Below are 25,039 nucleotides of genomic sequence, written 5' to 3'. Positions count from 1 at the left end.
GAGAGAGAAACAGGATTAATGTTTCGAGTCTGGTATGACTCTTCTTCAGAATAGAATTTTGTCTGTTTGAATGAGATTACCTTTCATTCTTTTCAAATTTAGAGAATACAGGCTCAGTTTAGTTTACTGTTCCCTAAAGAACTCTCAACTCAAGGATGAACCTTTATTGCATAATTTCTGTGACAAGGATGTCTTTCCTTAGGTATGGTGACCAAACTGGCACACTGTACACTATATGTTGTTGTCTCATGAAGGCTCTATATAAATGTATTAAGATATCTTTACTGCTATACTCAAGTCCTCTTGTTATGAAGGCCAACATATCATTTGCCTTCTTTAGCTTGCTGTATCCACATGGTAACTTTCAGTGACTTAAGAAAATTCACATCCAAGTTCAACACTTCCCATTTTAAAAAGAACTTACATTTCTGTTTTTCTTACCAAAGTGGATAACCTCACATTTCTCCCCAACGTATTCCTCCTGCCAAATTCTTTCCTCAGCCACTTATCTTCTCCAAATCCCCTTGAAGCATCTTTGCATTCTCCTCACATTTCCCACTCCCACCTACTTGGAAGATTATATTTGAAGCATTTGCAATGTTTTCACCTACTTGCTTGAAACCATGCGGATCTGGAAATATATTAGTCTTTAGTGCCATTATTTTTTGCATTATTGGTATTCTGCTTATGTTAATTTTGGTCAGTTCCTGCCCCTGACTTAACACTCTCCTTGGGATGTCAGGCATACTGGCATCTGCTGCGATAAATATATTCCCCGAAATAAATTTTCCTCAATGTCTCTTCATGTAATCATTTTAAAATTGAAGGATTCTTTTCACAGATTTAATGACATATAAATATTATTATTTATAATCATATAATTATCATATAATATGTATACCTATTAAATATATTCAACCATCCCTAACCCATCGAAAATATGCCAAGTTTCTTAGTAGCTCTGGATCTCTACTCTGGCATCAAGGGTTAATACTGAGAAGAGCTTGGAGTAACGACAGCCACAGCTTCCTTCTATACACATGGTTGGAACAGAAAAAATTCAAAATAAATTGTTACCTTTTCCACTGTTACATTGTCATCAGTTTCATTGTTAACTGTTTTACAGCAGTATTTTGGAAGTGATATTTGTTATACAGTCCTCCCTCAGAACCAAATTTTATCGGCAAAAAGATACCTCAATAGATCACCTTTAATTAATGTGGGAAAATTTTACACAGTAATATTATGAAGGTACCTGTCTTATTTGATCAGATTTATGTGTGGTTAAACCAATATTCATTCTTCTCTGCTGAAGAAGAGCTCGATGTTTTATTCCATTGCTATGTGTATCCATGGGGAAATTTCTTCCAACAAATGCTTCAGGAAGTAAAAATATAACAATCATTAACAGTGGAAAATGCAAGATATACTTCACCCAAATCTCCCAATCCATCAGTTTGATACATTCTGGTGTACTAAACATTTGGCATGACAATTCTCAACATTAGAACTTTTCTCAATTTTTTTTCTGCATTAAGTGATATTTCCTTGTTTCATCTTTAAGTTTATATTCTGGAAGTGAACTTGAAGTTAGCACGATTCTATAACATACAAGTGGACTAACAAAAACCAATGTCTACTCAGTACAATCAATTCTCTTAACTCACTGCTTTGAGTTAAATTTTAATGTCATGTTTCCAAGATAAACACCAAAATGAACATTTTTCTCAGTGTCTTATCTTGCTTTTTCAATCCTGTTATGTTCTTTGTGCATTACTGGGTGCAACATTTTATTTTCCAACTCCATATTTTAAGCAATCTTAATTATCATGCATCTTAATTTATAACAGCTTGCTAATTAGAGAAACAACAGATCTTCAGTATGTGACCCAGCATCGATCAATAGCACAGTCATGCCAAATATATTGAAGGGACACAATCTGTCAAAGGTGAAAATTTTCCAAGCATCTTACAGATGTTTTAAGTATTTATATCATTATTCCATATCATTTGTACAGATTTATGTGCTCTATAAGATTAATATTATTAATCAGCAATTTCCCAGAGTTTTTGCGCAGCTTCCACTAAAGCTGCAATTGAACATTCATTGTTAAGTTCAATAGATCATTAATTGTTAAATTAATATTTTAAGCTTTTTTATTCTTTATCTCTGGGTTTCTGGTGCAAAGTGTCATAAGGACAAACAGATTAGATGGTTAAATGTGTGGCTTAAAAATTCCAGGGAAAGGCAGGCAACTTATGGAAAGAGACAAGGAATAACCTCCTTTTATGCAAATACAAAGCTGATCGGCAGGCTGGAGGTGTGTGCATTGTTTATGAAGGTGTAGGTGTGTACTGTACCCTTAAGAGAGCGAGGTAGCTAGCAAGGACTGACTGAAATCACAGAGTGTGCTGAACAATCTAAAAGTGTAACATTTGGTTGAAACAAATAGCTGGAATTGTGTTGCCATGGAACAAAAACATATTCAAATTTGGCCAATCTGTTTAAATTATGCCCCAGATATCAAACTCCAATCGAATTTGCATTTATTGTTTTGGATGACATCAAACCAATGAAATAATCCAATGTTTTGGGGTATAAACGTGGACATTTTGAACAGTTAGAGGGAGAACAGCAAAGAACTGCTAAGTACCAATTGCCAGCTGAGTAGCTCTCTGAAAGGCGTCTGTCCATAAGAAACCTGTGCAGCAGAACATTGAAGCCAACCTAGAGAAACTTACAGAGAAAGTTCAACATCCGAAGATGACAACTGGGTTTGAAAGTGATTTGCTGTAAATTTCAGAGGGATTTATCAGACTAGTATTGTAGAGTGGGAGGTAAAAGATAGGTTTAAGAGAAAGGAGTTATAAGTAGCTGTTGATCTGAGAAAATTGCGATATACAGTCAGTTTAAATTAACCTAAAAATAATAAGAGAGAGAAGACATATGTGAGTATAGTTTATAAGATTCCAACTGTAGTTTTAGTCTTGAGCAGAGAATAAGTCAGAAAACTAAAGGTATATGTAACAGGATTAACACAGGCATCATTTTTTTGTGGTTTAGGGAAGGGTGGGAGGTGTTTAGGGGAGAGAGGGGAAGTAGGAATGGTGTCCAATCTTGATATTGACTGAAAACCAAATCCTGTGAAGCAAAGACTAAGATGGCAGTAATTTTTTGTTTAAAAGTTTCATAAGATGTCACTCTCACTGGCAAGGCCCAAATGGCATGTTGGCATTCAATTTAAGGGCATTTGAGAACATAAGTAAAGATATCTTGTTGCAGTTGTATAGAACCTTGCTTGAGATCACAGCTGGAGACTGTACGGTTTTGGTCTCCTTATTTAAGGAACAATGTATTTGCCATAAAAAAAACTTGCTGCTTGCTTCAAATGACCTCCATGTCTGTTACTTGGCAACAATCTCTCAGGACATACTCCACATCTCCCTCTTGCACCATCATGATACATCTCTGGTCGGCATATAGTTCGCTGCTGCATCTCAATGCTACACTTTGGAGCACACCAGCAACTAGCAGTGAAAAGCTAATGCAAGGACACTTTGCACTCAGTGACAAGCACCAGCTCACAGATTGGACCAGACTGCATCTCAGGGTTGCTCACTTACTTTCTGCACACTCAAACACATAGTGCTTAACTGAATGCTCCCAATATCCCTGGTCTGCCTCGTCTTGCCTAAAAAGGGATTTTTTATTTCCCCTGAGCCAGAGATAACAGGCACAATATTTTTGTATTAATTTGTCTCTTAGCACAGACACAAGCCAGGAGGTCTATGATAGTTGCCAGCAGTTCTCCATCAAGTCAAGGGAGGCAGATTCGTTCACAGAGTTCCCAGCACAATATGTCAAGGGCAGCTTTGATCCCAGTCCACAGCTTGAACATGGTCAGTCAGCCATTCAGGACAGTCAGCATCAGTATCCTCTCCTCATAAGAGATGAACGGTCAAATATCAGCAGCCTTCCACCTGCCTCGACTCTTTCTGCCCAACTTGGGGCTGTTTTCCTGCTGAAATGAGAGACAGGCCGGTGTTAAGGGAGATGAAAGTAGGTGCAGGTGGGGAGGTGTTCCGAGTGAGTGAATAGGCAATGTAGAGGGCAGGCAGAGTTAGTGGTGTTGGAGATAGGGATTGAGAAGCTGATATAGCCTATAGTAAGAGTGGTAGAGCATGAGCATGGTGGGAGGTCGGTACAGTTGCAGAATGTGAATTATCAGGGAGACGTTGGCAACACTTATGCTGGCAGAGTGGAGAAGGACAGTGACCTTTTTCCCACATTACTGTACGTTCCTCCAGACAGCTGAGACTGCACTGACCTGGGTGAGAACCTCACAGCTGGCTGGCATGGTCTGGTATTGTGACCTCCACTGCAGGTGCTCAGGGAACATGATGTCTCATCAATGCAGTTCCTCATCTGCCAGGAGCTCCTGGTCCCAGCCTGCAAAGCACGGTGTGAAATTCCCCATTTCTGTCTGGGGCAAATGTCCTATAATTGTCCGGATATACAACAGCCTCTATTCCTGCTATGCTGGCAATGACTATTTGTTCCTGGTATGGCCCATTAAAGGATGCAGATAGATGAAAGTGTTGACAAAAGGGAATTTTAAGTAGTTAGGAAGTGAATTTGGTAATATGGGGTGAGATAACTCACCAGGCTTCATGGAGAGAAACCCTCCATGAAACTCATCGACACTGACAGCCAAAGTACGGGAGATGCAGCCCGTGGCATGTTTTTTACGTACTTAATGGACACCTCTCACGTATCCACATTATACTGTATCTGCTGTGCGTTTGCCCACTTGGTCAACTTTTCAAAATTTCCTTAAGATTCTTTACATCTTTCACAATCTCACAATCTCTCTTAGTCCTAAATCATCAGCAAACTTTAAAATACTATATTTGATTTCCTCATCCAAATCATTCATGCATATTGTGAATAGCCGGAAGCATAGCACCTTTCCCTGACGTTGCCCGTTAGTTACCACGTTGTCTCAGAAAAAATCTAATTTATTCCAATTCTCTGTTTTGGATCTGCTATCCAATTCTGAATCCTTGCCAGTTTATCACCACCAGTCTCAGGTTTTTGAGTTTGCCTACTAACCTCTTATGTGCAACTTCATCAAAACCTTTGTGGAAATCCAAGTACACTATATTCTCTTGTGCTCCTTCATCTATCCCATTGGTTGTATCCTCAAAAATCTCTAGTAGGTTTGTCAAACATGATTTCTCTTTCATGATCCATGTTGACTTTGAGTTATCCCACTGAAATTTTCTAAGTGTCCTGTTTATACATTCTTTATAATAGACTCCAACATTTTCCCGAGCACTGATGTTAGGCCAATTGGTCTGTAACTCCTGTATTTCTCTCCTCTTCCTTTTTATATTGTGGGTTTCTATTTGCGACTCTTGTTCCAGAATCTACAGATTTTTTTAAGATGACAATCAACACATCTGCGATGTCCATGATCACCTCCTTTGGTTCTCTGGGATGTGTATTATCATGCCTTTGGGATTTATCAGATTGCAGACCCATTAAGGTCTCCAGCACTATTCTTCTAGTTATCCTCATCTCCTTCAATTCCTCCTCCCAATAGCCCATTTTTCCTTCATATTTCTGAGAAGTTATTCATACCTTCTTCAGTGAAAACAAAACTAAAGTAGTTGTTTTAATGCTTTGCCACTTGTTCGTACTTTCAATTGTCCCATTTAAGGCTGAAGGGGCTGATGTTTGTCTTCACTAATTGTTCTCTTTTGATATACTTTTTGATGCTCTTACAGGCTGCATTTATGTTTCTTGCAAGTTTATCCTCATGCTGTATTTTTGCCCTCTTAGTCAATTTCTTGGTCCTTTTTTGATGAATCTTAAACTGCTCTCACTGTTCAGACAGACTCATTCCTTTAGAAACTTTATATGACTCCTGTTTAGATCTAATATTATCTGTAATTTCCTTTGTTGGCCATAGTCTGGTAGGGGGATGGGAATCTAAGAGTAGGCTTAGGTGGGTCCGATTCAGATCTGGAAACAGGAGGTAGAACATTAGTTAGTGATGCAGTCAGCAACTTGGAAAGATAAAAGAAACAAGGATTAAAGTGTCAAGCAAAAGAAATTGATAGGGTTAAGCTGTTTATAGAGTTTTAGAAGCGTACAGCATGGAAACAGACCTTTTGGTCCAACCAGTCCATGCTGAACATAGTCCCAAACTAAACTAGACCCACCTGTGGGAATTGGTTTAGCTCAATTGGTTAGATTGTTGGTCTGCAGAGTGATGTGATTTCAACAGTATAGGTTCAATTCCTATCACTGGCTTGAGGCTCCCATGAAGAGCTCTCCTTCTCAACCTCTGCTCAGGTTAAATCACCATCAGTTGCTTCTCTCTAACAAGAGAGCAACCCCCTATGGTCTGGTTAGACCATGGAGACACAACAACTCCTACATGCCTGCTCCAGGCCCATATCCCTCCAAATTTTCTTATTCATGGATGTAGGCAAATGTCTTTTTAACATTGTAAATGTACCTACATCCACCACTTCCTCAGGAAGTTCATTCCACATGCGAGTCACCCGGGTTCAATTCCCGACTCAGGCGACTGACTGTGTGGAGTTTGCACGTTCTCCCCGTGTCTGCGTGGGTTTCCTCCGGGGGCTCCGGTTTCCTCCCACAGTCCAAAGATGTGCAAGTCAGGTGAATTGGCCATGCTAAATTGCCCGTAGTGTTAGGTAAAGGGGTAAATGTAGGGGTATGGGTGGGTTACGCTTCGGCGGGTCGGTGTGGACTTGTTGGGCCGAAGGGCCTGTTTCCACACTGTAAGTAATCTAATCTAATCTAATCTAATCTAATCTAATCTGTGTAAAAAAAAAGTACCTCATGCCTTTTTTAAATGTCTGTCCTCTCACTTTAAAGATGTGTCCGGTAGGCTTGAAATCCTCTATCCTTGGGAAAAGACAACTACCATTAACTCTATCTATACCGTTCATTATTTTATACACTTCTCTCAGGTTGCCTCTCAACCTCCTACTCTCCAGTGAAAAAAGTCCCAGCCTATTCATCCCTTCTTTATAAATCGAACCTTCCATACTTGGCAATATCCTGGTAAATCTCTTCTGAATCCTCTCCAGCTTAATAATATCCTTCCCATAACTTGTAGACCAGAACTGGACACAGTATTCCAGAAGAGGCCTCACCAATGTCATGTACAACCTCAACATTACATCCCAACTCCTATACTCAAAGGACCACACAATAAAGGCAAGCATGCCAAACACCATTATAACCACCTTGTCTATATGTGATGCAAACTTCAAAGAATTATATACCTGCACCCCAAGGTCCCTCAATCCTACAACACTACCTAGGGCCCTACATTAATTGTATAAGCCCGACCCTTGTTTGCTGTATCAAAATGCTATATCTCACATTTATCCAGATTGAATTCCATCTGCCATTTTCAACCTGTTTGATCAAGATTCCTTTGTAATCTTAGATAACCTTCTTTATCTACTATGCCATCAATTTTGGTGTCATCCGCAAACTTACTAACCAATCCTTCTATATTCTCATTTAAATCATTTATATAAATGACAAACAGAAGAGCACCCAGAATCGATCTCTGTGGAACAGTGCTGGTGACAGGTCTCCAATCTGAAGAGCAACCCTCCACCACCACTATGTTACCTGCCGCTAAGCCAATTTTGTATCCAATTAGCCAGCTCACCCTGAATCCAATGTGACCTAACTTTACTAATTAGTCTACCAGGCAGAATCTTGCCAAAGGCTTTACTAATATTTTTGGTTAATTCCTCAAAAAATTCAATTAAGTTTGTGGGACACAATTTTCCTCGTACAAAACCATGCTGACTATCCCGAATCCATTTTTACCTCTCTAAATGTCCATAAATCCTATTTATTATAATCACTTCCAACAATTTACCCACAGCTGATGTCAGACTCATAGATGTATAGTTCCTCGGTTTCTCCTTACAACTGACAAGGGGGCGGCACGGTGGGTCAGTGGTCAGCACTGCTGCCTCACAGCGCCAGGGACCCGGGTGTGATTCCTGCCTCAGGTGAATGCCTGTGTGGAGTTTGCACATTCTCCCCATGGCTGCATGTGTTGTTCCAGGTGCTCTGGTTTCCTCCCATAATCCAAAGATGTGCAGGTCAGGTGAATTGGCCATGCTAAATTACTCATAGTGATAGGTGCATTAGTCAGGGGTAAATATAGGTTAGGGAATGGATCTGAGTGGGTTACTCTTCAGAGGGTCAGTGTGGACTTGTTGGGCCGAAGGGCCTGTGTCTATACTAATCTAATCTAATCTACAAAAAAACCTTCCATAAACAAAGGTACAACATTAACCACCCTCTAGTCATCAGGCACTTCAATGCAAGGAGTATTACAAACAAAACAGATTAATTAAGGGCATAAATAGACACATTCTGGAAACCTAACTAAGGAAGGGCAGAATCGGCAGCTCAATATCCCTGGATATAGAGTTTTCAGGCAGGATACAGTCGGTGACAAAAAAAGGGGGGAGGGGTAGCAGTATTGGTTAAAGAATCAATTACAGTTGTGAGAAGGGATGATATACCAAATGGATTAACAAATAAGGCTTTATGGGTTGACCTTAGGAATAAAAAAGGGGCAGTCACACTACTAGGAGTTTACTACAGACTCCCAAATAGTGGCAGAGAGATAGAAGAACATACATGTAGACAAATGTTTGCCTGCAGGAATAGGAGGGCATTAATGCTAGGAAACTTTGACTATCCCAATATCAACTGGGTTTCACACCAAACAAGGGGCATTGAAGGTGAAAATTTGATGTTTCTGGTGTCTCTAGAACCAGAGGACATACTACCAGGATAAACTATATATCATTTCAGATGATGAAGCACAAGAATTTGTTCACTCAGAGGGTGGTGAATGTCTCAAACTCTTTTTCTCAGAGAACACTGGAGACTCAATGATTGAGCATAATCCAATGCTGTTAAGGGATGTGGACAGAGATTGGGAAAGTGACACTGAGTAGAAAGTCAGCTATGGTGTAACTGAATAGCAGGGCCGGTACGATGAACTGAATGGCCCACTCCTTTCCCTGTGTTCCTCTGTCTGTCAGCTGTCCCATCTGATATTCAATGTGAAAGAGGCAGGAGAGTAGTGAGGTTGCTGGCCACCAACACCCTGCATGATTTCATAGCTACGACTACCAGAGCTGTGTTAGAGGCTAAAAAATTCAACCCAATGTTTCAGTTTAATTACCTTTCATCAGAGTGAGAAAAAGAGATTTAACAGATTTAAAACCAATGCAGAGACTAGCAAAGAGGTTTGGGAAATAACAAGACAAACAATCTGTGACAGGATTGAAGACATCTGAAAGATTAAATGGCAAAAAGGGACAAAGAAAGAAATAAAATTTGCCTCAAAGAGTTTTATAAGATCATAATAAATTGGTGTACAGTGAGATCTGGGTGTTCAGGTCCATTGTACCCTGAAGGTGGCAACGCAGGTCAATAATGCGGTCAAGAAGGCATACGGTATGCTTTCTTTCATCGGATGGGGTATTGAGTACAAGAGTTGGCAGGTCATGTTATACTTGTATAGGACTTTGGTTCCGCCACATTTGGAATACCGCGTACAATTTGGACGCCACATTACCAAAAGGATGTGGATGTTTTGGAGAGGGTGCAGAGGAGGTTCACCAGGATGTTGCCTGGTATGGAAGGCACTACCTATGAAGAGAGGTTGAGTAGATTAGGATTGTTTTCATTAGAAAGATGGAGGTTGAGGGGAGACTCGAGTGAGGTCTACAAAATCATGAGAGGTATAGACAGGGTGCATAGCAAGATGCTGTTTCCCAGAGTAGGGGACTCAATTACTAGGGGTCACGAGTTCAAGGTGAGAAGGGAAACATTTAAGTGAGATATGCGCAGAAAGTTCTTTATGCAGAGGGTAGTGGGTGCCTGGAATACATTGCAAGTAGAGGTGATAGAGGTGGGCAAGATAGCGTCATTTAAGACGTATCCTGTCAGACACATGAATGGGCAGGGAGCAGAGGGAAACAGACCCTTAGAAAATAGACGATAGGTTTAGATAGAGGATCTGGATTGGCGCAGGCTTGGTGGGCCGCAGGGCCTGTTCCTGGGCTGTAATTTTCTTTGTTCTTTGTTGTTCTTTGGAACAGAAATAGGCAGTTTGATTCCTCAAACCTGCTTGACCATTCAATAAAACATGAAATCCAGAGATCTAGTAAATTGGATACAAAATTGGCTTGAAGGTAGGAGACAGAGGCTGGTAGTGGAGGGTTGTTGTTTGGACTGAAGGCCTTGACCAGTGGTGTGCTGCAAGGATCAGTGCTGAGTCCACTGCTTTTTGTCAGTTATATAAATTATTTGGATGTGGTGGGTATGGTTAATATGTTTGCAGATGACACCAAAGTTGGGGATGTAATGGACAGTGAAAGTTATCTCAAGAGTACAACCTTGATCAGATGGGTCTATGTACTGAGCAGTGACAGATGGAGTTTAGATAAATAATTTAGATAAATGTGAAATATTGCACTTTGGTAAGGCAAACCAGGGCAGGACTTATAATGGTAGGGCACTGGGGAGTGCTGCTGAACAGAGATCTGAGATGCAGGTACATAGTTCCTTGAAGGATAGTGTTGCATGATAGTGAAGAAGGTGTTTGGTATGCTTGACTTTATTGGTCAGTGCATGGAGTTTAGGAGTTGAAATGTCATGTTGCAGCTGTACAAGATGTTGGTGAGGTAACCTTTTGAATGCTGAGTTCAAATCTGATCTCCCTGCTATAGAAAGGATGTTGTGAAACTTGAAAAGGTTCAAAAAAGATTTACAAGGATGTTGCTGGGATTGGAGGGTTTGACATACAGGGAGAGGCTGAATAGGCTGGGGCTGTTTTCCCTGGAGTGATGGACATTGAAGGGTGGCCTTATAGAGGTTTATAAAATCATGAGGGGCATGGATAGGATAAATAGACAAGGTCTTTTCCCTGGGGTGGAGGAGTCCAAAACTAGAGGGTATACTACAAGGTGAGATGGGAAACATTTATAATGGACCTGATGAGCAATTGTTTTATGCAGAGGATGGTGCATATGTGGAATGAGCTGCCAGAGGAAGTGGTGGAGGATGGTACAATTACTAGATTTAAAAGGCACCTGGATGAGTATATGAATAGGAAGGAATTAGAGGGATATGGACCAAATGCTGGCAAATGGGACTAGATCAGTTTAGGATATTTGGTCCATGTGAATTGGACCGAAGGGTCTGTTTCCATTCTCTACAACTCTATGATTCTGAGGATCATGGCTGATCTGATATTCCTACATCCATTTTCCTGCCCTTTCCTCCCATTCCCTTGTGACTACTGCCCAAAACCTTAAATTTGTGCACCCTCCTCCATGCACTGTTAGCTAACGGAAACTGCTTTTTACCGTCTACTCTACTTGAACCAGTCATATTCGTGTTCACACTTATCAAATGTCTCCTGATTCATTTTTCTCCAAGGTGGATAGTTACTTCAACCTAATTTTGTGGTTACACTTCCTCATCAATGGAGTTATCCCAGTAAATCTCCTTTGCAACCTCTTAAGGACCTCCCTAAGGTGTGACTAGAACTAGGTGTGTGTGTGTACCCCAACTCGATTTAGCATAATCTCTCTGTACCCCTATTTATGAAGTTCAGATACCATATGCTTTGCTAGTTATTTTTCAATATGTCTTGCCACCTTTAAACAATGATGCACATAATCTTCGTATATCACTCTGTCCTTCACATTCTTTAGAATGAGCTATTGAGTCTATATTGCTTCTCCCTATCCCTTCTGTCACAGGTATCATCTCATACCTACCTGTAAATAATTCCATCTATACTTGCTTGCCCACTCTGTCCTTTAGCAGTTGTTTATCACACCTTCAGGTTGGGTATCATCAGGAAATTATGGAATGTACTCTGTATTCTTACATCAAAATTATTTATTTAAAAAAGGCATTGGTCCCACCACTGATACCCAGGGAATATCATTGTCTACCATCCTCCAATCTGAAAGACACAATTTCCCTCAACTTAGTTTTCTCTGCTTAAGCCGTTTAAAAAAAATGTCTCTCTTGTTCTATAAACGTTAATTTTATTAACCTTCTGTGGTACTATATCAAAACTTCTCTTTATTTACTTCTTTAATTTCTGCAAACCTCTCAAAGTGCCTGTTCATTTTCCTCATGATTATTGTTACTAAAACCCTGCCTGCAACTGATGTTAAACTAACTGGCCTATAGGTACCCAAAGTGCTTTTTTGAATTAATTCTCAGGATGTGGGTATCGCTGGCATTTATTGTTCATCTGTAATTGTCCAGAGGGCAGTTAAGAGTCAACCATATTGCTGTGGGTCTGGAGTCACATTCAGGCTGGACCAGATAAGAAAAGTAATTTCCTTCCCTAAAGGACATTAGTGAACCAGATGGGTTTTTCTGACAATCAACAATAGATTCATAGCCATCATTAGACTTTGATTTGATTCGATTTATTGTTGTCACATGTATCTGAGTACAGTGAAAAGTTTTGTTTTGCGAGCAGTACAGGCAGATCATAACATATACGGAACAGCTTTCTCAGTCGATTGTATAATACATGACACAGCACCATTTCCTATTAGGAAAGCTTGGTAGATCATGGTTAGCCCTTCTATCATCTCCATCCCCATTTCTCTGAACAACGTGGGACATAAGCCATCCAGACAAGGTGACTTATTCATTCTATGCATGGCCAGACGTTCCTGTGTATCTTGCTGATTAATTACTGACAAATATATCTCTACCAAATAAAAGCAAAGTACTCTGGATGCTGGAGACTGACATTAAACAGAAAGGACAGGAGAAACTCAGCACATCTAGCAGCTTCGATGGAAAAAGAAACAGAGTGAACATTTTGACTCCTATATGACCCTCCTTCAGGTTCTGATCATATTACACAATTGTATTGATGAACTAGTATCAAAGAATTCTGATTTCTAAAAGACAGTGGAATTAAATGATATAATAACTAACATTACACAACTATTTACAGCCAAACAACCAAGGGTCACCTTAAAGCACAACAAAATGCATGTTCAATGAGAAAGACATACATTGTTGTTTTTGTGACAACTGCCTTGTGCCTAGGCTCCTTTCTGCACCTGAGTTGCCTAAGGCACTTGATTCTAAACATTAATGGATCCTGTTTGTATTGACATTTTACTAAAATATTCTTACCACCTGAAGGAGCAGAAAGTAATCGGCCTAGTCTGGAAACTGATCGCACACCACTCAGTAAGTTGCCTCCATCAATATTCAATTGGGAAACATTCGTTTGATGAGGTTGCAAATTTGTTTTATGCCCATTGTTCCGAGATGATAAGTAGTTTCGAGAGTAACCTTAAAAAGGAAATTTAAATTTTGTGTCACTACTTCCAAAGATCTGATTTTTACATGCTTTAAGACCAGAGTTACATTATGTTTATTCTTTATGACTCAATCTCTTCATATATTTAAGTGCATTGTTTGGTTTTAGTTAGCTGATATAAAGCTAAGGCTTACAATAGCAGGAAACCTCAGACCCGTGGCATGTGCTTCTTGCTTGATGTGGGAGCTCAGGAACATTGCTGACGTTCCTGACTCTTACACTTGCAAGTGTGTCCAGCTGCAGCTGTTGTTTGACTGCATGACGGCTCTGGAGCTGTGGATGGACTCACTGTGGAGCATCCGCGATACTGAAGAGGTCGTGGATAGCATGCTTAGTGAACTGGTCACACCACATAATTGCTGAGGGAGACAGTGAATGGGTGACCAAAAGGCAGAGAAAGAGTGGGAAGGCAGTGCAGGTGTCCCCTGCAAAACAGGTATTCCGTTTTGGATACTGTTGCAGGAGGTGGCTCACCAGGGGAGGGCAGAAGTTGCCAGGATCATGGCACTGTGCGGGCACTGCTGTTCAGAAGGGTGGGAAAAAGACTCATAGGGCCATAGTCATAGGGGATTCTATTGTGAGGGGAGTAGATAGATGGTTCTGTGGCCGAAAACGGGACTCCCGGATGGTATGTTGCCTCCCAGGTGCTTGGGTCAGGGATGTCACCGATCGGCTGCAGAGCATTCTGAAAGGGGAGGGTGAACAGCCAGTTGTCTTGGTGTATACAGGCACCAACGATATAAGTAGGAAATGAGATGAGGTCCTGAAAGCAGAATTCAGTGAGCTAGGAGAGAAATTAAAAAAGAGGACCTCAAAGGTAGTGATCTCGAGATTACTACCAGTGCCACGTGCTAGCCAGGGTAGAAATTAAAAAATAGGCAAGATGAACATGTGACTTGAGGCATAGGAGGGAGGGGTTCAGATTTGTTGGACATTGGGACCGGTTCTGGGGAAGGTGGGACTATAACAAATTGGATGGCCTACATTTGAACCAGACTGGAACTAATGTCCTTGGGAGGTTTTGCTACTGCTGTTGGGGAGGTTTTAAACTAATGCGGCAGGGGGCTGGGAACCAGAAGAGAAGACAAGTAGGCAGCGAGGTGGAGACTGGAGACTGTAACAATCATGAAAATAGCATTAATGAAAGGGAAGAGTAGGCAGAGAGCAGATGAACAGAAAAGAACTGGTGGCCTGAAGTGCAAGGAGTATAGTGGGTAAGGCAGATGAACTTAGGACTTGGATTGGTGCCTGGGAGTATGACTTTATTGCAATCACAGAGACTTGGTTGAAGGAAGGGCATGATTGGCAACTAAATGTTCCAGGATATAGACGCTTCAGACAGGACAGGGAGGGAAGTAAAAAGGGGGGGAGGAGTTGCATTGCTGGTCAGGGATGATATCACGGCTGTGCTAAAGGAGGACACTACGGAGGGCTTGAGTAGTGAGGCATTATAGGTGGACCTGAGAAATGAGAAGGGTGCAGTTACATTGTTTGGGCTATATTACAGGCCTCTCAACAGTGAGCGTGAGGCAGAAGAACAAATGGGTAAACAGATTATGGAAAGATGAGTCTAGATTATAGTGGTGCTGGAAAAGCACAGCAGGTCAGGCAACATCCGAGGAGCAGGAAAATCGACATTTCGGGCAAAAGCCCTTCATTAGGAATACCCCTGCTCCTTGGACGGGGTAGAATTTGTAAGAAGCGTCCAGGAGAGTTTTCTAGAGCAGTATGTCAATAGTCAGATGAAGAAAGGGGCCATATTGGACCTGGTACTGGGGAACGAGTCAGGCCAGGTGGTAGAAGTTACGGTGGGGGATTTCTTTGGGAACAGTGACCACAATTCTGTAAGTTTTGGAATACTCATAGCCAAAGATGAGAGTAGTCCTAAGGGAAAAGTACTAACTGGGACAAGACCAATTAAATCAAAATTAGACAGGAGCTGGGAAATGTGGAGTGGACACAGCTATTTGAAGGGAAGTCCACATTTGAGATATGGAGGCTTTCAAAGATAGGTTAAAGATAGTGCAGGATGGGCATGTCCTGTTGAAAGCAAAGGAAAGGAAGGGCAAGATTCATGAACCGTGGATGACAGGAGAAATCGTACGACTAGCCAAGAGGAAAAGGGAAGTGTACATAAGGTCCAGGCAGCTAAGAACAGAACGGGTCCTGGAGGAATATCGGAAGAATAGGACCAGTCTTAAACGAGGAATCAAGTGGGCTAAAAGGGATCATGAAATAGCATTAGCAAGCAGAATTAAGGAGAATCCCGAGGCCTTCTTATATATATATAAGAAGCAAGCAGGTAACTAGAGAAAGGATTGGTCCACTAAAGGATAATGAAAGAAGGTTGTGTGTTGAACCTGAGAGAATGGGTGAGATTATGAATGATTACTTTGCATCAATGTTCACTGAGGAGAGGGACCTGATGAATGTTGAGATTAGAGATAGGAGTTTGATTACTCTGGATCACATTGGTATAAATAGGAAAGATGTGTTGGGTAGGCTAGAGGTTATTAAAGTGGACAAATCCCCAGGACCGGATGGGATCTATCCTAGGCTGCTGAGGGAGGCGAGAGAGGAAATAGCTGGGGCCCTGACAGATACCTTTGTAGCATCCTTAAACACAGGTGAGGTGCCAGTGGACTAGAGGGTCGCTCGTGTTGTCCACCTGTACAAGAAGGGTAGTAGGGATATTCCGGGTAATTGCAGCCCTGTGAGCCTGACGTCAGTGGTGGGAAAGTTGCTGGAGAAGGTACTGAGCACCACTGCCTCACACCACCAGGGACCTGAGTTTGACTCCAGCCTCAGGTATCTGTCTGTGTGAAGTTTACACATTCTCCCCATTTCTCTGGGTGCTCTGGTTTCCTCCTGTAGTCAAAAGATGTGCAGGTTAGGTGAATTGGCCATGCTAAATTGCCCATAGTGTTCAGGGATGTGTAGATTAGGTGCATTAGTCAGGGATAAATATAGGGTAGGGGAATGGGTCTAGGTGGGTTATTCTTTGGAGGGTTGGTGTGGACTTGTTGGGCTGAAGGGCCTGTTTCCACACTGTAGGGATTCTATATTCTCCCACCTGATGTACAAGATTCAATGCTCTCATGTGGGCCACTTTGCTGCTGCCCCACTTCCTGCATCAGCTAAGGTTACCGTGAAGGTCCTGGCTTCTTGAACTCAGTCCTCACCTGACAGCCTCAGGTTAAACTCACTATCAGTCACCTCCCTTTCAAGAGTGAGCAGTCTCATTGTTCTCTGGGACCATGACAACTTTGCTGTTACACTCTATACAGTCACCCTTGCAGCCTGGAGAAGGTATGTCTTTGCACTCCCCAGCAGCTAATCTCCACAATACTCTAACACTGGCTACTTTGGCTCATGTGGGAAAGTCTCCTGGGTGCTGTTGGCAGGGAACAGCACCTTCTACTGGATAACCTGAAAGAGAATGTCAAGGGAGACAGTGCAAAACATGGTGTGTTGCATTGGCTGCACTGAGACATGGATGAATGTGGTTCAGGTTTAAGATTAAGGATGGGTTTGGAAATACACTGGAGACAAACAAGAGCTCGGTATCAGGTGAAGACAGAACTTGAGGGCCAAGTAGAGGATGTTGTGATCTGTACATGGTGGAACAGATGCTGCTAGGTTGTAGACAAGTTATACATGTTTGGCTGCTGTTTAACAATAACCTTCAACCACATTAGCTGCTGGTATGCTTGTCAACTTTCTCCCTGCCCTTGCTGTGTTATTGGCCAGGCCCTCAGGTTCTGCATATCTAATTGGCTAGCTGCTGGGTAATCACAAATGGCCAAACATCCCTAGCATGAGCGGCAGTTCTGTTTACTTCTGGGTTTACTGGCAGGATCTGCCTCTGATGCATTTAATGAGAGAAAGTGTGACTCAGCAGCAAGATTGTAGAATCCGTCACTAAGGACATGCTATCAGATAACAGTTTGTATTGTTTACTACAGTTCCAGAAATTTACAACTATGAGCAATATTCAGTATTACATCTAGATTTAAAATAACATAATGGCACAGATTGGTGCAGATGGGAGGTTGGTGAGGGGGGGGCATGGTGCCTCAATGGTTTGCACCGTTGCATCACCACGCCAGGGACTCAGGTTCAATTCCAGCCTTGGGCGACTGTCTGCATGGATTTCCTCCAGATGCTCTGGTTTCTACCCACAGTCCAAAGATGTGCAGGTTCGGTGGATTGGTAATGCTAAATTGCCCGTAGTGTTCAGGGATGTGTAGGCTTGGTGAGGTAGCTATGGTAAATATGGAGTTATGAGGACTGTGGGAGATGCTGTTCGGAGGGTCAGCGTAGACTCGATGGGCCAAATGGCCTCTTTCCACATATAGGGATTCTCTGATTAATGTGATGATCTCAGAATATTATGTTCCTCCTCAGATTTTAGGTTGCCTGTCAATTTTACACAGAGGAGAAAGTGAGAACTGCAGATCCTGGAGATTAGAGTCAAGAATAGAGTGATGCTGGAAAAGCACAGGTCAGGCAGTATCCAAGGAGCAGGAGAATCGACGTGTCGGGCATAAGCTCTTCACCAGGAATGAGGTTTGTGGCTCGGGGGGAGGGGGAGGGTAGCTGAGAAAGCAATAGGTAGATGGAGATGAAGGATAATTTGGTAGGTCAGAGAGGAGGGTGGAGCAGATAGATTGGAAAGGTGTTGGACAGGTCAAGAGGGCGATGCCGAGTTGGAGGCTTGGGACTGGGATAATGTAGGGGGAGGGGAATGAGGAAACTGTTAACATCCACATTGATCCTGTGTAGTTGCAGGGTCCTGAGTGGTTGCAGGGTCAATTTTACACCACATGTTATTATCTGGAATGCACAGTCATTAATGTTGGTGGAAACAGATTTGGCAGGAACTTTCAAGAGGTCACTGAATGCATATTTCAAAAAGGTGATGAAGAAACAGAAGGAGAACAGGCCTACACGAAGACCTTTTTCAAAGCTAGGCTTAATGGCTTCATTCCATACAATTCTTTGATTCTATTTAGAGATTAGATAGTACTGATACATTTAAAAGATTCGTAAGCACCACTCGTTTATTTATCAGTTCAGAAGACAGATATGATTAGATTCCCTACAGTGTGGAAACAGGCCCTTCAGCCCAACCAGTCCACACCGACCCTCCGAAGAGTAATCCACCCAGACCCATTCCCCTAACCTATATTTACCCCTCACTAATGCACCTATCATTATGGGCAATTTAGCACGGCCAATTCACCTGACCTGCACATCTTTGGATTGTGGGAGGAAACCGGAGCACCCAGAGGAAACCCACACAGACATGAGGAGAATGTGCAAACTCCACACAGACAGTCACCCAAGGCTGAAATTGAACCTAGGACCCTGCTGGTGTGAGGCAACAGTGCTAACCACTTTGCCATCGTGCCACCCTGAGAGTGGCATATCAAGAGTTTTGAAGTTGATCTGCCTTCAAGTACCTCTTGAAATCATCACTTGTTGATTTGGAAATAAAGAGGAGGAAACTGTGATTTCATTTATTGGTGCCTTGTTAGCTATTGTTCATATGAGGTTAAATAGCATTGAAAGATTATTCAGGTAATAATCATGGCCACATCCAATATTACCCTCACGAATGGCACTGGTCAACTGCAACAGTATTGTCTTTTCCTATTCTTTGAACCAAGGATGGATGAATCCAATACCATAAGTCCTGAAGATATTGGAGCAGAATTAGCCCATTCAGTCCATTGAGTCTGCTCTGCCTTTCAATCATGGCTGATATAATTCTCAACTCTACTCTCCTGCCTTCTCCCCTTAACCCTTTGATCTCCTTACTAATCAGGAACTTACCCCTGTCTTAAATATAGTCAATGACATGCCCTTCGCAGCCTTCTGTGGCAATGAGTTTCACAGATTCCCTGTGGCTTAAGAAATTCCTTCTCATCGCAGTTCTTCACTCTGGGGCCGTGCTATCGGGTTCTAGTCTCTCCTACTATTGGAAACATCTTTATGTCCACTCTTCTCCAAATCTACTCTATCCAGGTCTATCAACATTCTGTAAATTCCAATGAGATCTTCCCTCATCCTTCTGAATTCCATAGAGTACAGACCTGGAATCCTGAACTGCTCCCCGTGTGACAAGCCCTTCACCCCTCGGATCATTCTTGTAAATCTCCTATGGCTGTGTCCAATACACATCCTTCCTTAGATATGGGGCCCAAAACTGCTGACACTATTCCAAAGGTGATCTGACCAGAGCCTTATACATCCCTGTGTCTTGTACCCTAGCCCTCTTGAAATGAATGCTAACACTGCATTTACCTTCTTAACTATCAACTGAAACTGCATGTTAACCTTAAGAGAATCCTGAACTCGGATTCCCACATTTTCCCACAAGGTTTCCCAAAAGTTTCTTTGACTTTCCACCTGCCATTTTTTTGCCCATTCTCTTAGCCAGTCAAGTCTTTCTGAAGCCTCCACACCTCAACACTACCTATGCATCCACTTATCTTTGTGTGTTTTCCAACTCGAGCAACAATGCCCTTAGTTCTGTCTTCCTGATCATTGATGTGTTAATGTGAATATTTGTGGTCCCAACACTGATCCCATTAGTCACTGGTTGCCATCCTGAAATAGATTACTTTATTCATACTCTTTGCCTTTTATCAGTTAGCCAATCCTCTATCCATGCTGGAACTTTGCCCCGAACACCATGGACACTTACCATGTGCGGCACCTTGAGAAAGGCCTTCTAGAAAGCCAAATAGATCTTGCCCACTGGCTCTCCTTCACCTAACTTGCTCGTTACCTCCTCAAAGAACCTCAAAACAGGTTTGTCAGGCATGACCTTCCCTTAATGAAGCTGTGCTGACTTAGCCCTATTTTACCATGCACTTTCAACTACGGTAAAGCGCAGCAGGTCAGGCAGCATCCAAGGAGCAGGAGAATCGACGTTTCGGGCATCTCCAGCATCTGCAGTCCTCACTTTCTCCTTTCAACAACGGTACTCCACAATCTCACCCATAATAATGGAATCTAAATCTCCCCAGTGACTGAGGTCAAGCTAAATAGCCTACAGTTTCCTGATTCAGCCTCCCTCCCTTCTGAAACAGAGGTGTTACACTCGCTATTTTCCAGTCTTCTAGGACCCTCCCTGATTCCAGTGATTCTTCAAAGATCACCATCAAAGACTTTACAATCTGCTCAGCTATCTCTTTCAGAGTTCTGGGGGTGTAGTCTATCTGTTCTGGGTGGATTTAACAACCTTCGTACCTTCCAGCTTCCCCACTACCTTCTCTTTAGTGATGGCCACTTCATTCACCTCTGCCCCCTCTCTTTAAATTCTGGCAGGCTGCTGGAGTCTTCCAATGAGAAATCTGATGCAAAGTACTTATTCAGTTCCTCCACCACTTCTTTCTTCCTCAATATAATTAACAACTTGTAGGTACAGATGGATATCCTGAAATGTTCCTCCAATTTTTCGTACTAACTTATTGAAGAACAAACATTTGTATTCATACAGCACCTTTCACATGCCCAGAAATTTTTGAATTATTTAGAACAAAGAAAAAGAAAATTTACAGCTAAGGATCAGGCCCTTCGGCCCTCCAAGCCTGAGCTGATCTAAATCCACTGTCTAAACGTCGTCCGATTCCTAAGCGTCTGTATCCCTCTGCTCCCCACTTACTCACGCATCTGTCCAGACGCATCTTTAATGAATCTACCGTGCCTGCCTCTACCACCTCTGCCGGCAACGTGTTCCAGACACCCACCACCCTCTGTGTGAAGTACTTGCCGCGTGTATCCCCCTTAAACTTTTCACCTCTCACCTTGAAAGAGTGACCTCTCATTACTGAATCACTCACCCTGGGAAAAAGCTTGTCTCAATCCACCCTGTCTATACCCTTCATGATTTTGTAAAGCTCAATCAGGTCCCCCCTCAATCTCCTTTTTTTCTAATGAAAACAATCCTAACCTACTCAACCTCTCTTCATAGCTAGCACTTTCCATACCAGGCAACATCCTCGCATACCTTCTCTGCACCCTCTCCAAAGTGTCCACAATCTTTTGGTAATGTGGTGACCAGAATTGTACACAGTATTCTAAATGTAGTCAAACCAATGTCGTGCACAATTTTAACATGATCTGCCAGCTCTTATACTCAATACCCCATCCGATGAAGGCAAGCATACTATATGCCTTCTTGACCACTCTATCCACCTGTGTGGAAGCCATAAGGGTACAATGGATCTGAGCGCCCAGGTCTCTCTGCTCATCAACTTTTTCCAAGATTCTTCTGTTTACCGTATAATTCGCTCTAAAATTAGATTTCCCAAAATTCATCACCGCACATTTGCCTGGATTGAACTCCATCTGCCACTTCTCTGCCCAACTCTCCAGTCTAACTATATTCTCCTGTATTCTTTGACAGTCCCTTATGCTTTCTGCTACTCCACCAATTTTGTGCCATCTGTAAACTTACTGATCATACCAACAGTGCCCTCTTCTAGATCATTTATGTAAATTACAAACAACAGTGGCCCCAGCTCTGATCCCCATGGAACACCACTGGTCACCTTTCTCCATTTCGAGAAACTCCCTTCACCTACTACTCTCTGTCCCCTGTTGCTCAACCAGTTCTTTATCCACCTAGCTAGAACACCCTGCACACCATGTGACTTCACTTTCTCCATTAGTTTGCCATGGGGAATATTATCAAATAGCTTACTAAATTCCATGTATATGACATCAACAGCCCTTCCTTCATCTATCAACTTGGTCACTTCCTCAAAGAACTCTATTAAGTTGGTAAGGCATGATCTCCCTTGCACAAAACCATGTTGCCTATCACTGATAAGCCCATTCTTTCCCAAATATAGAACATAGAACATTACAGCGCAGTACAGGCCCTTCGGCCCTCGATGTTGCACCGACCTGTCATACCAATCTGAAGGCCATCTAACCTACACTATTCCATGTATGTCCATATGCTTGTCTAATGACGACTTAAATGTACTTAAAGTTGGCGAATCTACTACCGTTGCAGGCAAAGCATTCCATACCCTTACTACTCTCTGAGTAAAGGAACTACCTCTGACATCCATCCTATATCTATCACCCCTCAATTTAAAGCTATGCTGCCCTCGTGCTCGCCGTCACCATTCTTGGAAAAAGGCTCTCCCTGTCCACCCTATCTAACCCTCCGATTATCTTATATGTCTCTATTAAGTCACCTCTCAACCTTCTTCTCTCTAACGAAAACAACTTCAACTTCTTTCCTCGTAAGACCTTCCCTCCATACCAGGCAACATCCTAGTAAATCTCCTCTGCACCCTTTCCAAATCTTCCACATCCTTCTTATAATGTGGTGACCAGAACTGTACACAATACTCCAAGTGCGGCCGCACCAGAGTTTTGTACAGCTGCAGCATAACCTCATGGTTCTGGAACTCGATCCCTCTGTTAATAAAAGCTAAAACACTGTTTGCCTTCTTAACAACCCTGTCAACCTGGGTGGCAACTTTCAAGGATCTGTGTACCTGGACACCGAGATCTCTCTGCTCATCTATACTACCAAGAATCTTACCATTAGCCCAGTACTTTGCATTCAGGTTACTCCGACCAAAGTGTATCACCTCACACTTGTCTGCATTAAACTCCATTTGCCACCTCTCAGCCCAGCTCTGCAGCTTATCTATGTCTCGCTGTAACCTACAACATCCTTCGTCACTATCCACAACTACACTGACCTTAGCGTCGTCTGCAAATTTACTAACCCACCCTTCTACGCCCTCATCCAGGTCGTTTATAAAAATGACGAACAGCAGTGGACCCAACACCGACCCTTGCGGTAACTGGACTCAAGGATGAACATTTCCCATTAACCACTACCCTCTGTCTTCTTTCAGCAAGCCAATTACTGATCCAAACTGCTATATCTCCCACAATTTCATTCCTCCTCATTTTGTACAATAGCCTACTGTGGGAAACCTTATCGAACACCTTGCTGAAATCCATATACACCACATCAACTGGTTTACTCTCATCTACCTGTTTGGTCACATTCCCAAAGAACTCAATAAGGTTTGTGAGGCACGACCTACCCTTCACAAAACCGTGCTGACTATCCCTAATCAAATTATTCCTTTCTGGATGATTATAAATCCTATCTCTTATAACCTTTTCCAATACTTTACCAACAACTGAAGAGAGGCTCACTGGTCTATAATTACCAGGATTGTCTCTACTCCCCTTCTTGTACAGGGGAACCACATTTGCTCTCCTCCAGCCTTCTGGCACTATTCCTGTAGACAATGATGATTTAAAGATCAATGCCAAAAGCTCGGCAATCTAGGATAAATCCCAGAGGATCCTAGGATAAATCCCATCCGGCCCAGGGGACTTATCTATTTTCACACTCTGCAGGATTTCTAATACCTCCTCCTTGTGAACCTCAATCACATCTAGTCTAGTAGCCTGTATCTCAGTAATCTCCTTGACAACATTGTCGTTTTCTAGAGTGAATACTGTTGAAAAGTATTCATTTAGTGCTTCCCCTATCTCCTCTGACTCCACACACAACTTCCCACTACTATCCTTGATTGGCCCTAATCTTACTCTCGTTATTCCTTTATTCCTTAAATACCTATAGAAAGCCTTAGAGTTTACCCTGATCCTATCTGCCAACAACTTGTCATGTCTCCTCCTGGCTCTTCTGAGCTCTCTCTTTAGGTATTTCCTGGCTACCTTGTAACCCTCAAGTGCCCTAACTGAGCCTTCACGTCTCATCCTAACATAAGCCTGCTTCTTCACCTTGACGAGAGATTCCACTTCCTTCGTAAACCATGGCTCCCGTGCTGTACAGCTTCCTCACTGCCTGACAGGTACATACTTATAAAGGACACACAGTAGCTTTTCCTTGAATAAGCTCCATTTCTAATGTGCCTACCCCCTGCAGTTTCCTTCCCCATCCTATGCTTCCTAAGTCTTGCCTAATCACATCGTAATTGCCTTTCCCCCAGCTGTAACTCTTGCCCAGTGGTATACACCTATCCCTTTCTATAACTAAAGTAAACATAACAGAATTGTGATCGCTATCACCAAAGTGCTCATCTACTTCCAAGTCTAACACCTGGCCGGGCTCATTACCCAGTACCAAATCTAATGTGGCCTCGCCCCTTGTTGGCCTGTCTACATACTGTGTCAGGAAGCCCTCCTGCATACACTGGACAAAAACTGACCCATCTATAGTACTCGTACTATAGTGTTCCCAGTCAATATTTGGAAAGTGAAATCCCCCATGACAACTACCCTGTCTCTCTCACTCCCATCGAGAATCACCTTTGCTATCCTTTCCTCTACATCTCTGGAGCTATTCGGAGGCCTATAGAAAACTCTCAACAGGGTGACCTCTCTTGTCCTATTTCTAACTTCAGCCCATACTACCTCAGTTGACGAGTCCCCAAACATCCTTTCTGCAACTGTAATATTGTCCCTGATCAACAATGCCACACCTCCCCCTCTTTTACCATCTTCTCTGTTCTTACTGAAACATCTAAATTCTAGAACCTGCAACAACAATTCCTGTC

General features: G+C 42.4%; 1 protein-coding gene across 9 annotated transcripts in view; it reads right to left on the bottom strand.

Annotated features, from left to right (window-relative positions):
• Nucleotides 1-25,039, bottom strand: part of cep126 (centrosomal protein 126) — a 121,019-nt gene that overhangs the window by 21,401 nt on the left and 74,579 nt on the right. For 5 of the 9 annotated variants that reach the window (XM_087987828.1, XM_087987831.1, XM_087987829.1 and 2 more), the window contains exons 7-8: nt 13,274-13,435; nt 1,256-1,377 (exon numbers count right to left, since the gene is read on the bottom strand). In XM_087987828.1, coding sequence (XP_087843954.1) covers nt 1,256-1,377; nt 13,274-13,435 — 284 coding nt within the window. Of the gene's footprint in view, nt 1-1,255; nt 1,378-1,649; nt 4,023-13,273; nt 13,436-25,039 lie in introns of those variants that run through there. The other 4 variants (XM_087987830.1, XM_087987835.1, XM_087987832.1 and 1 more) reach the window with 4 other exon arrangements.

This window comes from Chiloscyllium plagiosum, unplaced genomic scaffold (assembly GCF_037043375.1).
Source record: "Chiloscyllium plagiosum isolate Xiang-an unplaced genomic scaffold, Cpla_swu_hap1 HiC_scaffold_6, whole genome shotgun sequence".
NCBI lineage: Eukaryota > Metazoa > Chordata > Chondrichthyes > Orectolobiformes > Hemiscylliidae > Chiloscyllium > Chiloscyllium plagiosum.
This window is presented reverse-complemented; position numbering and strand designations above follow the sequence as displayed.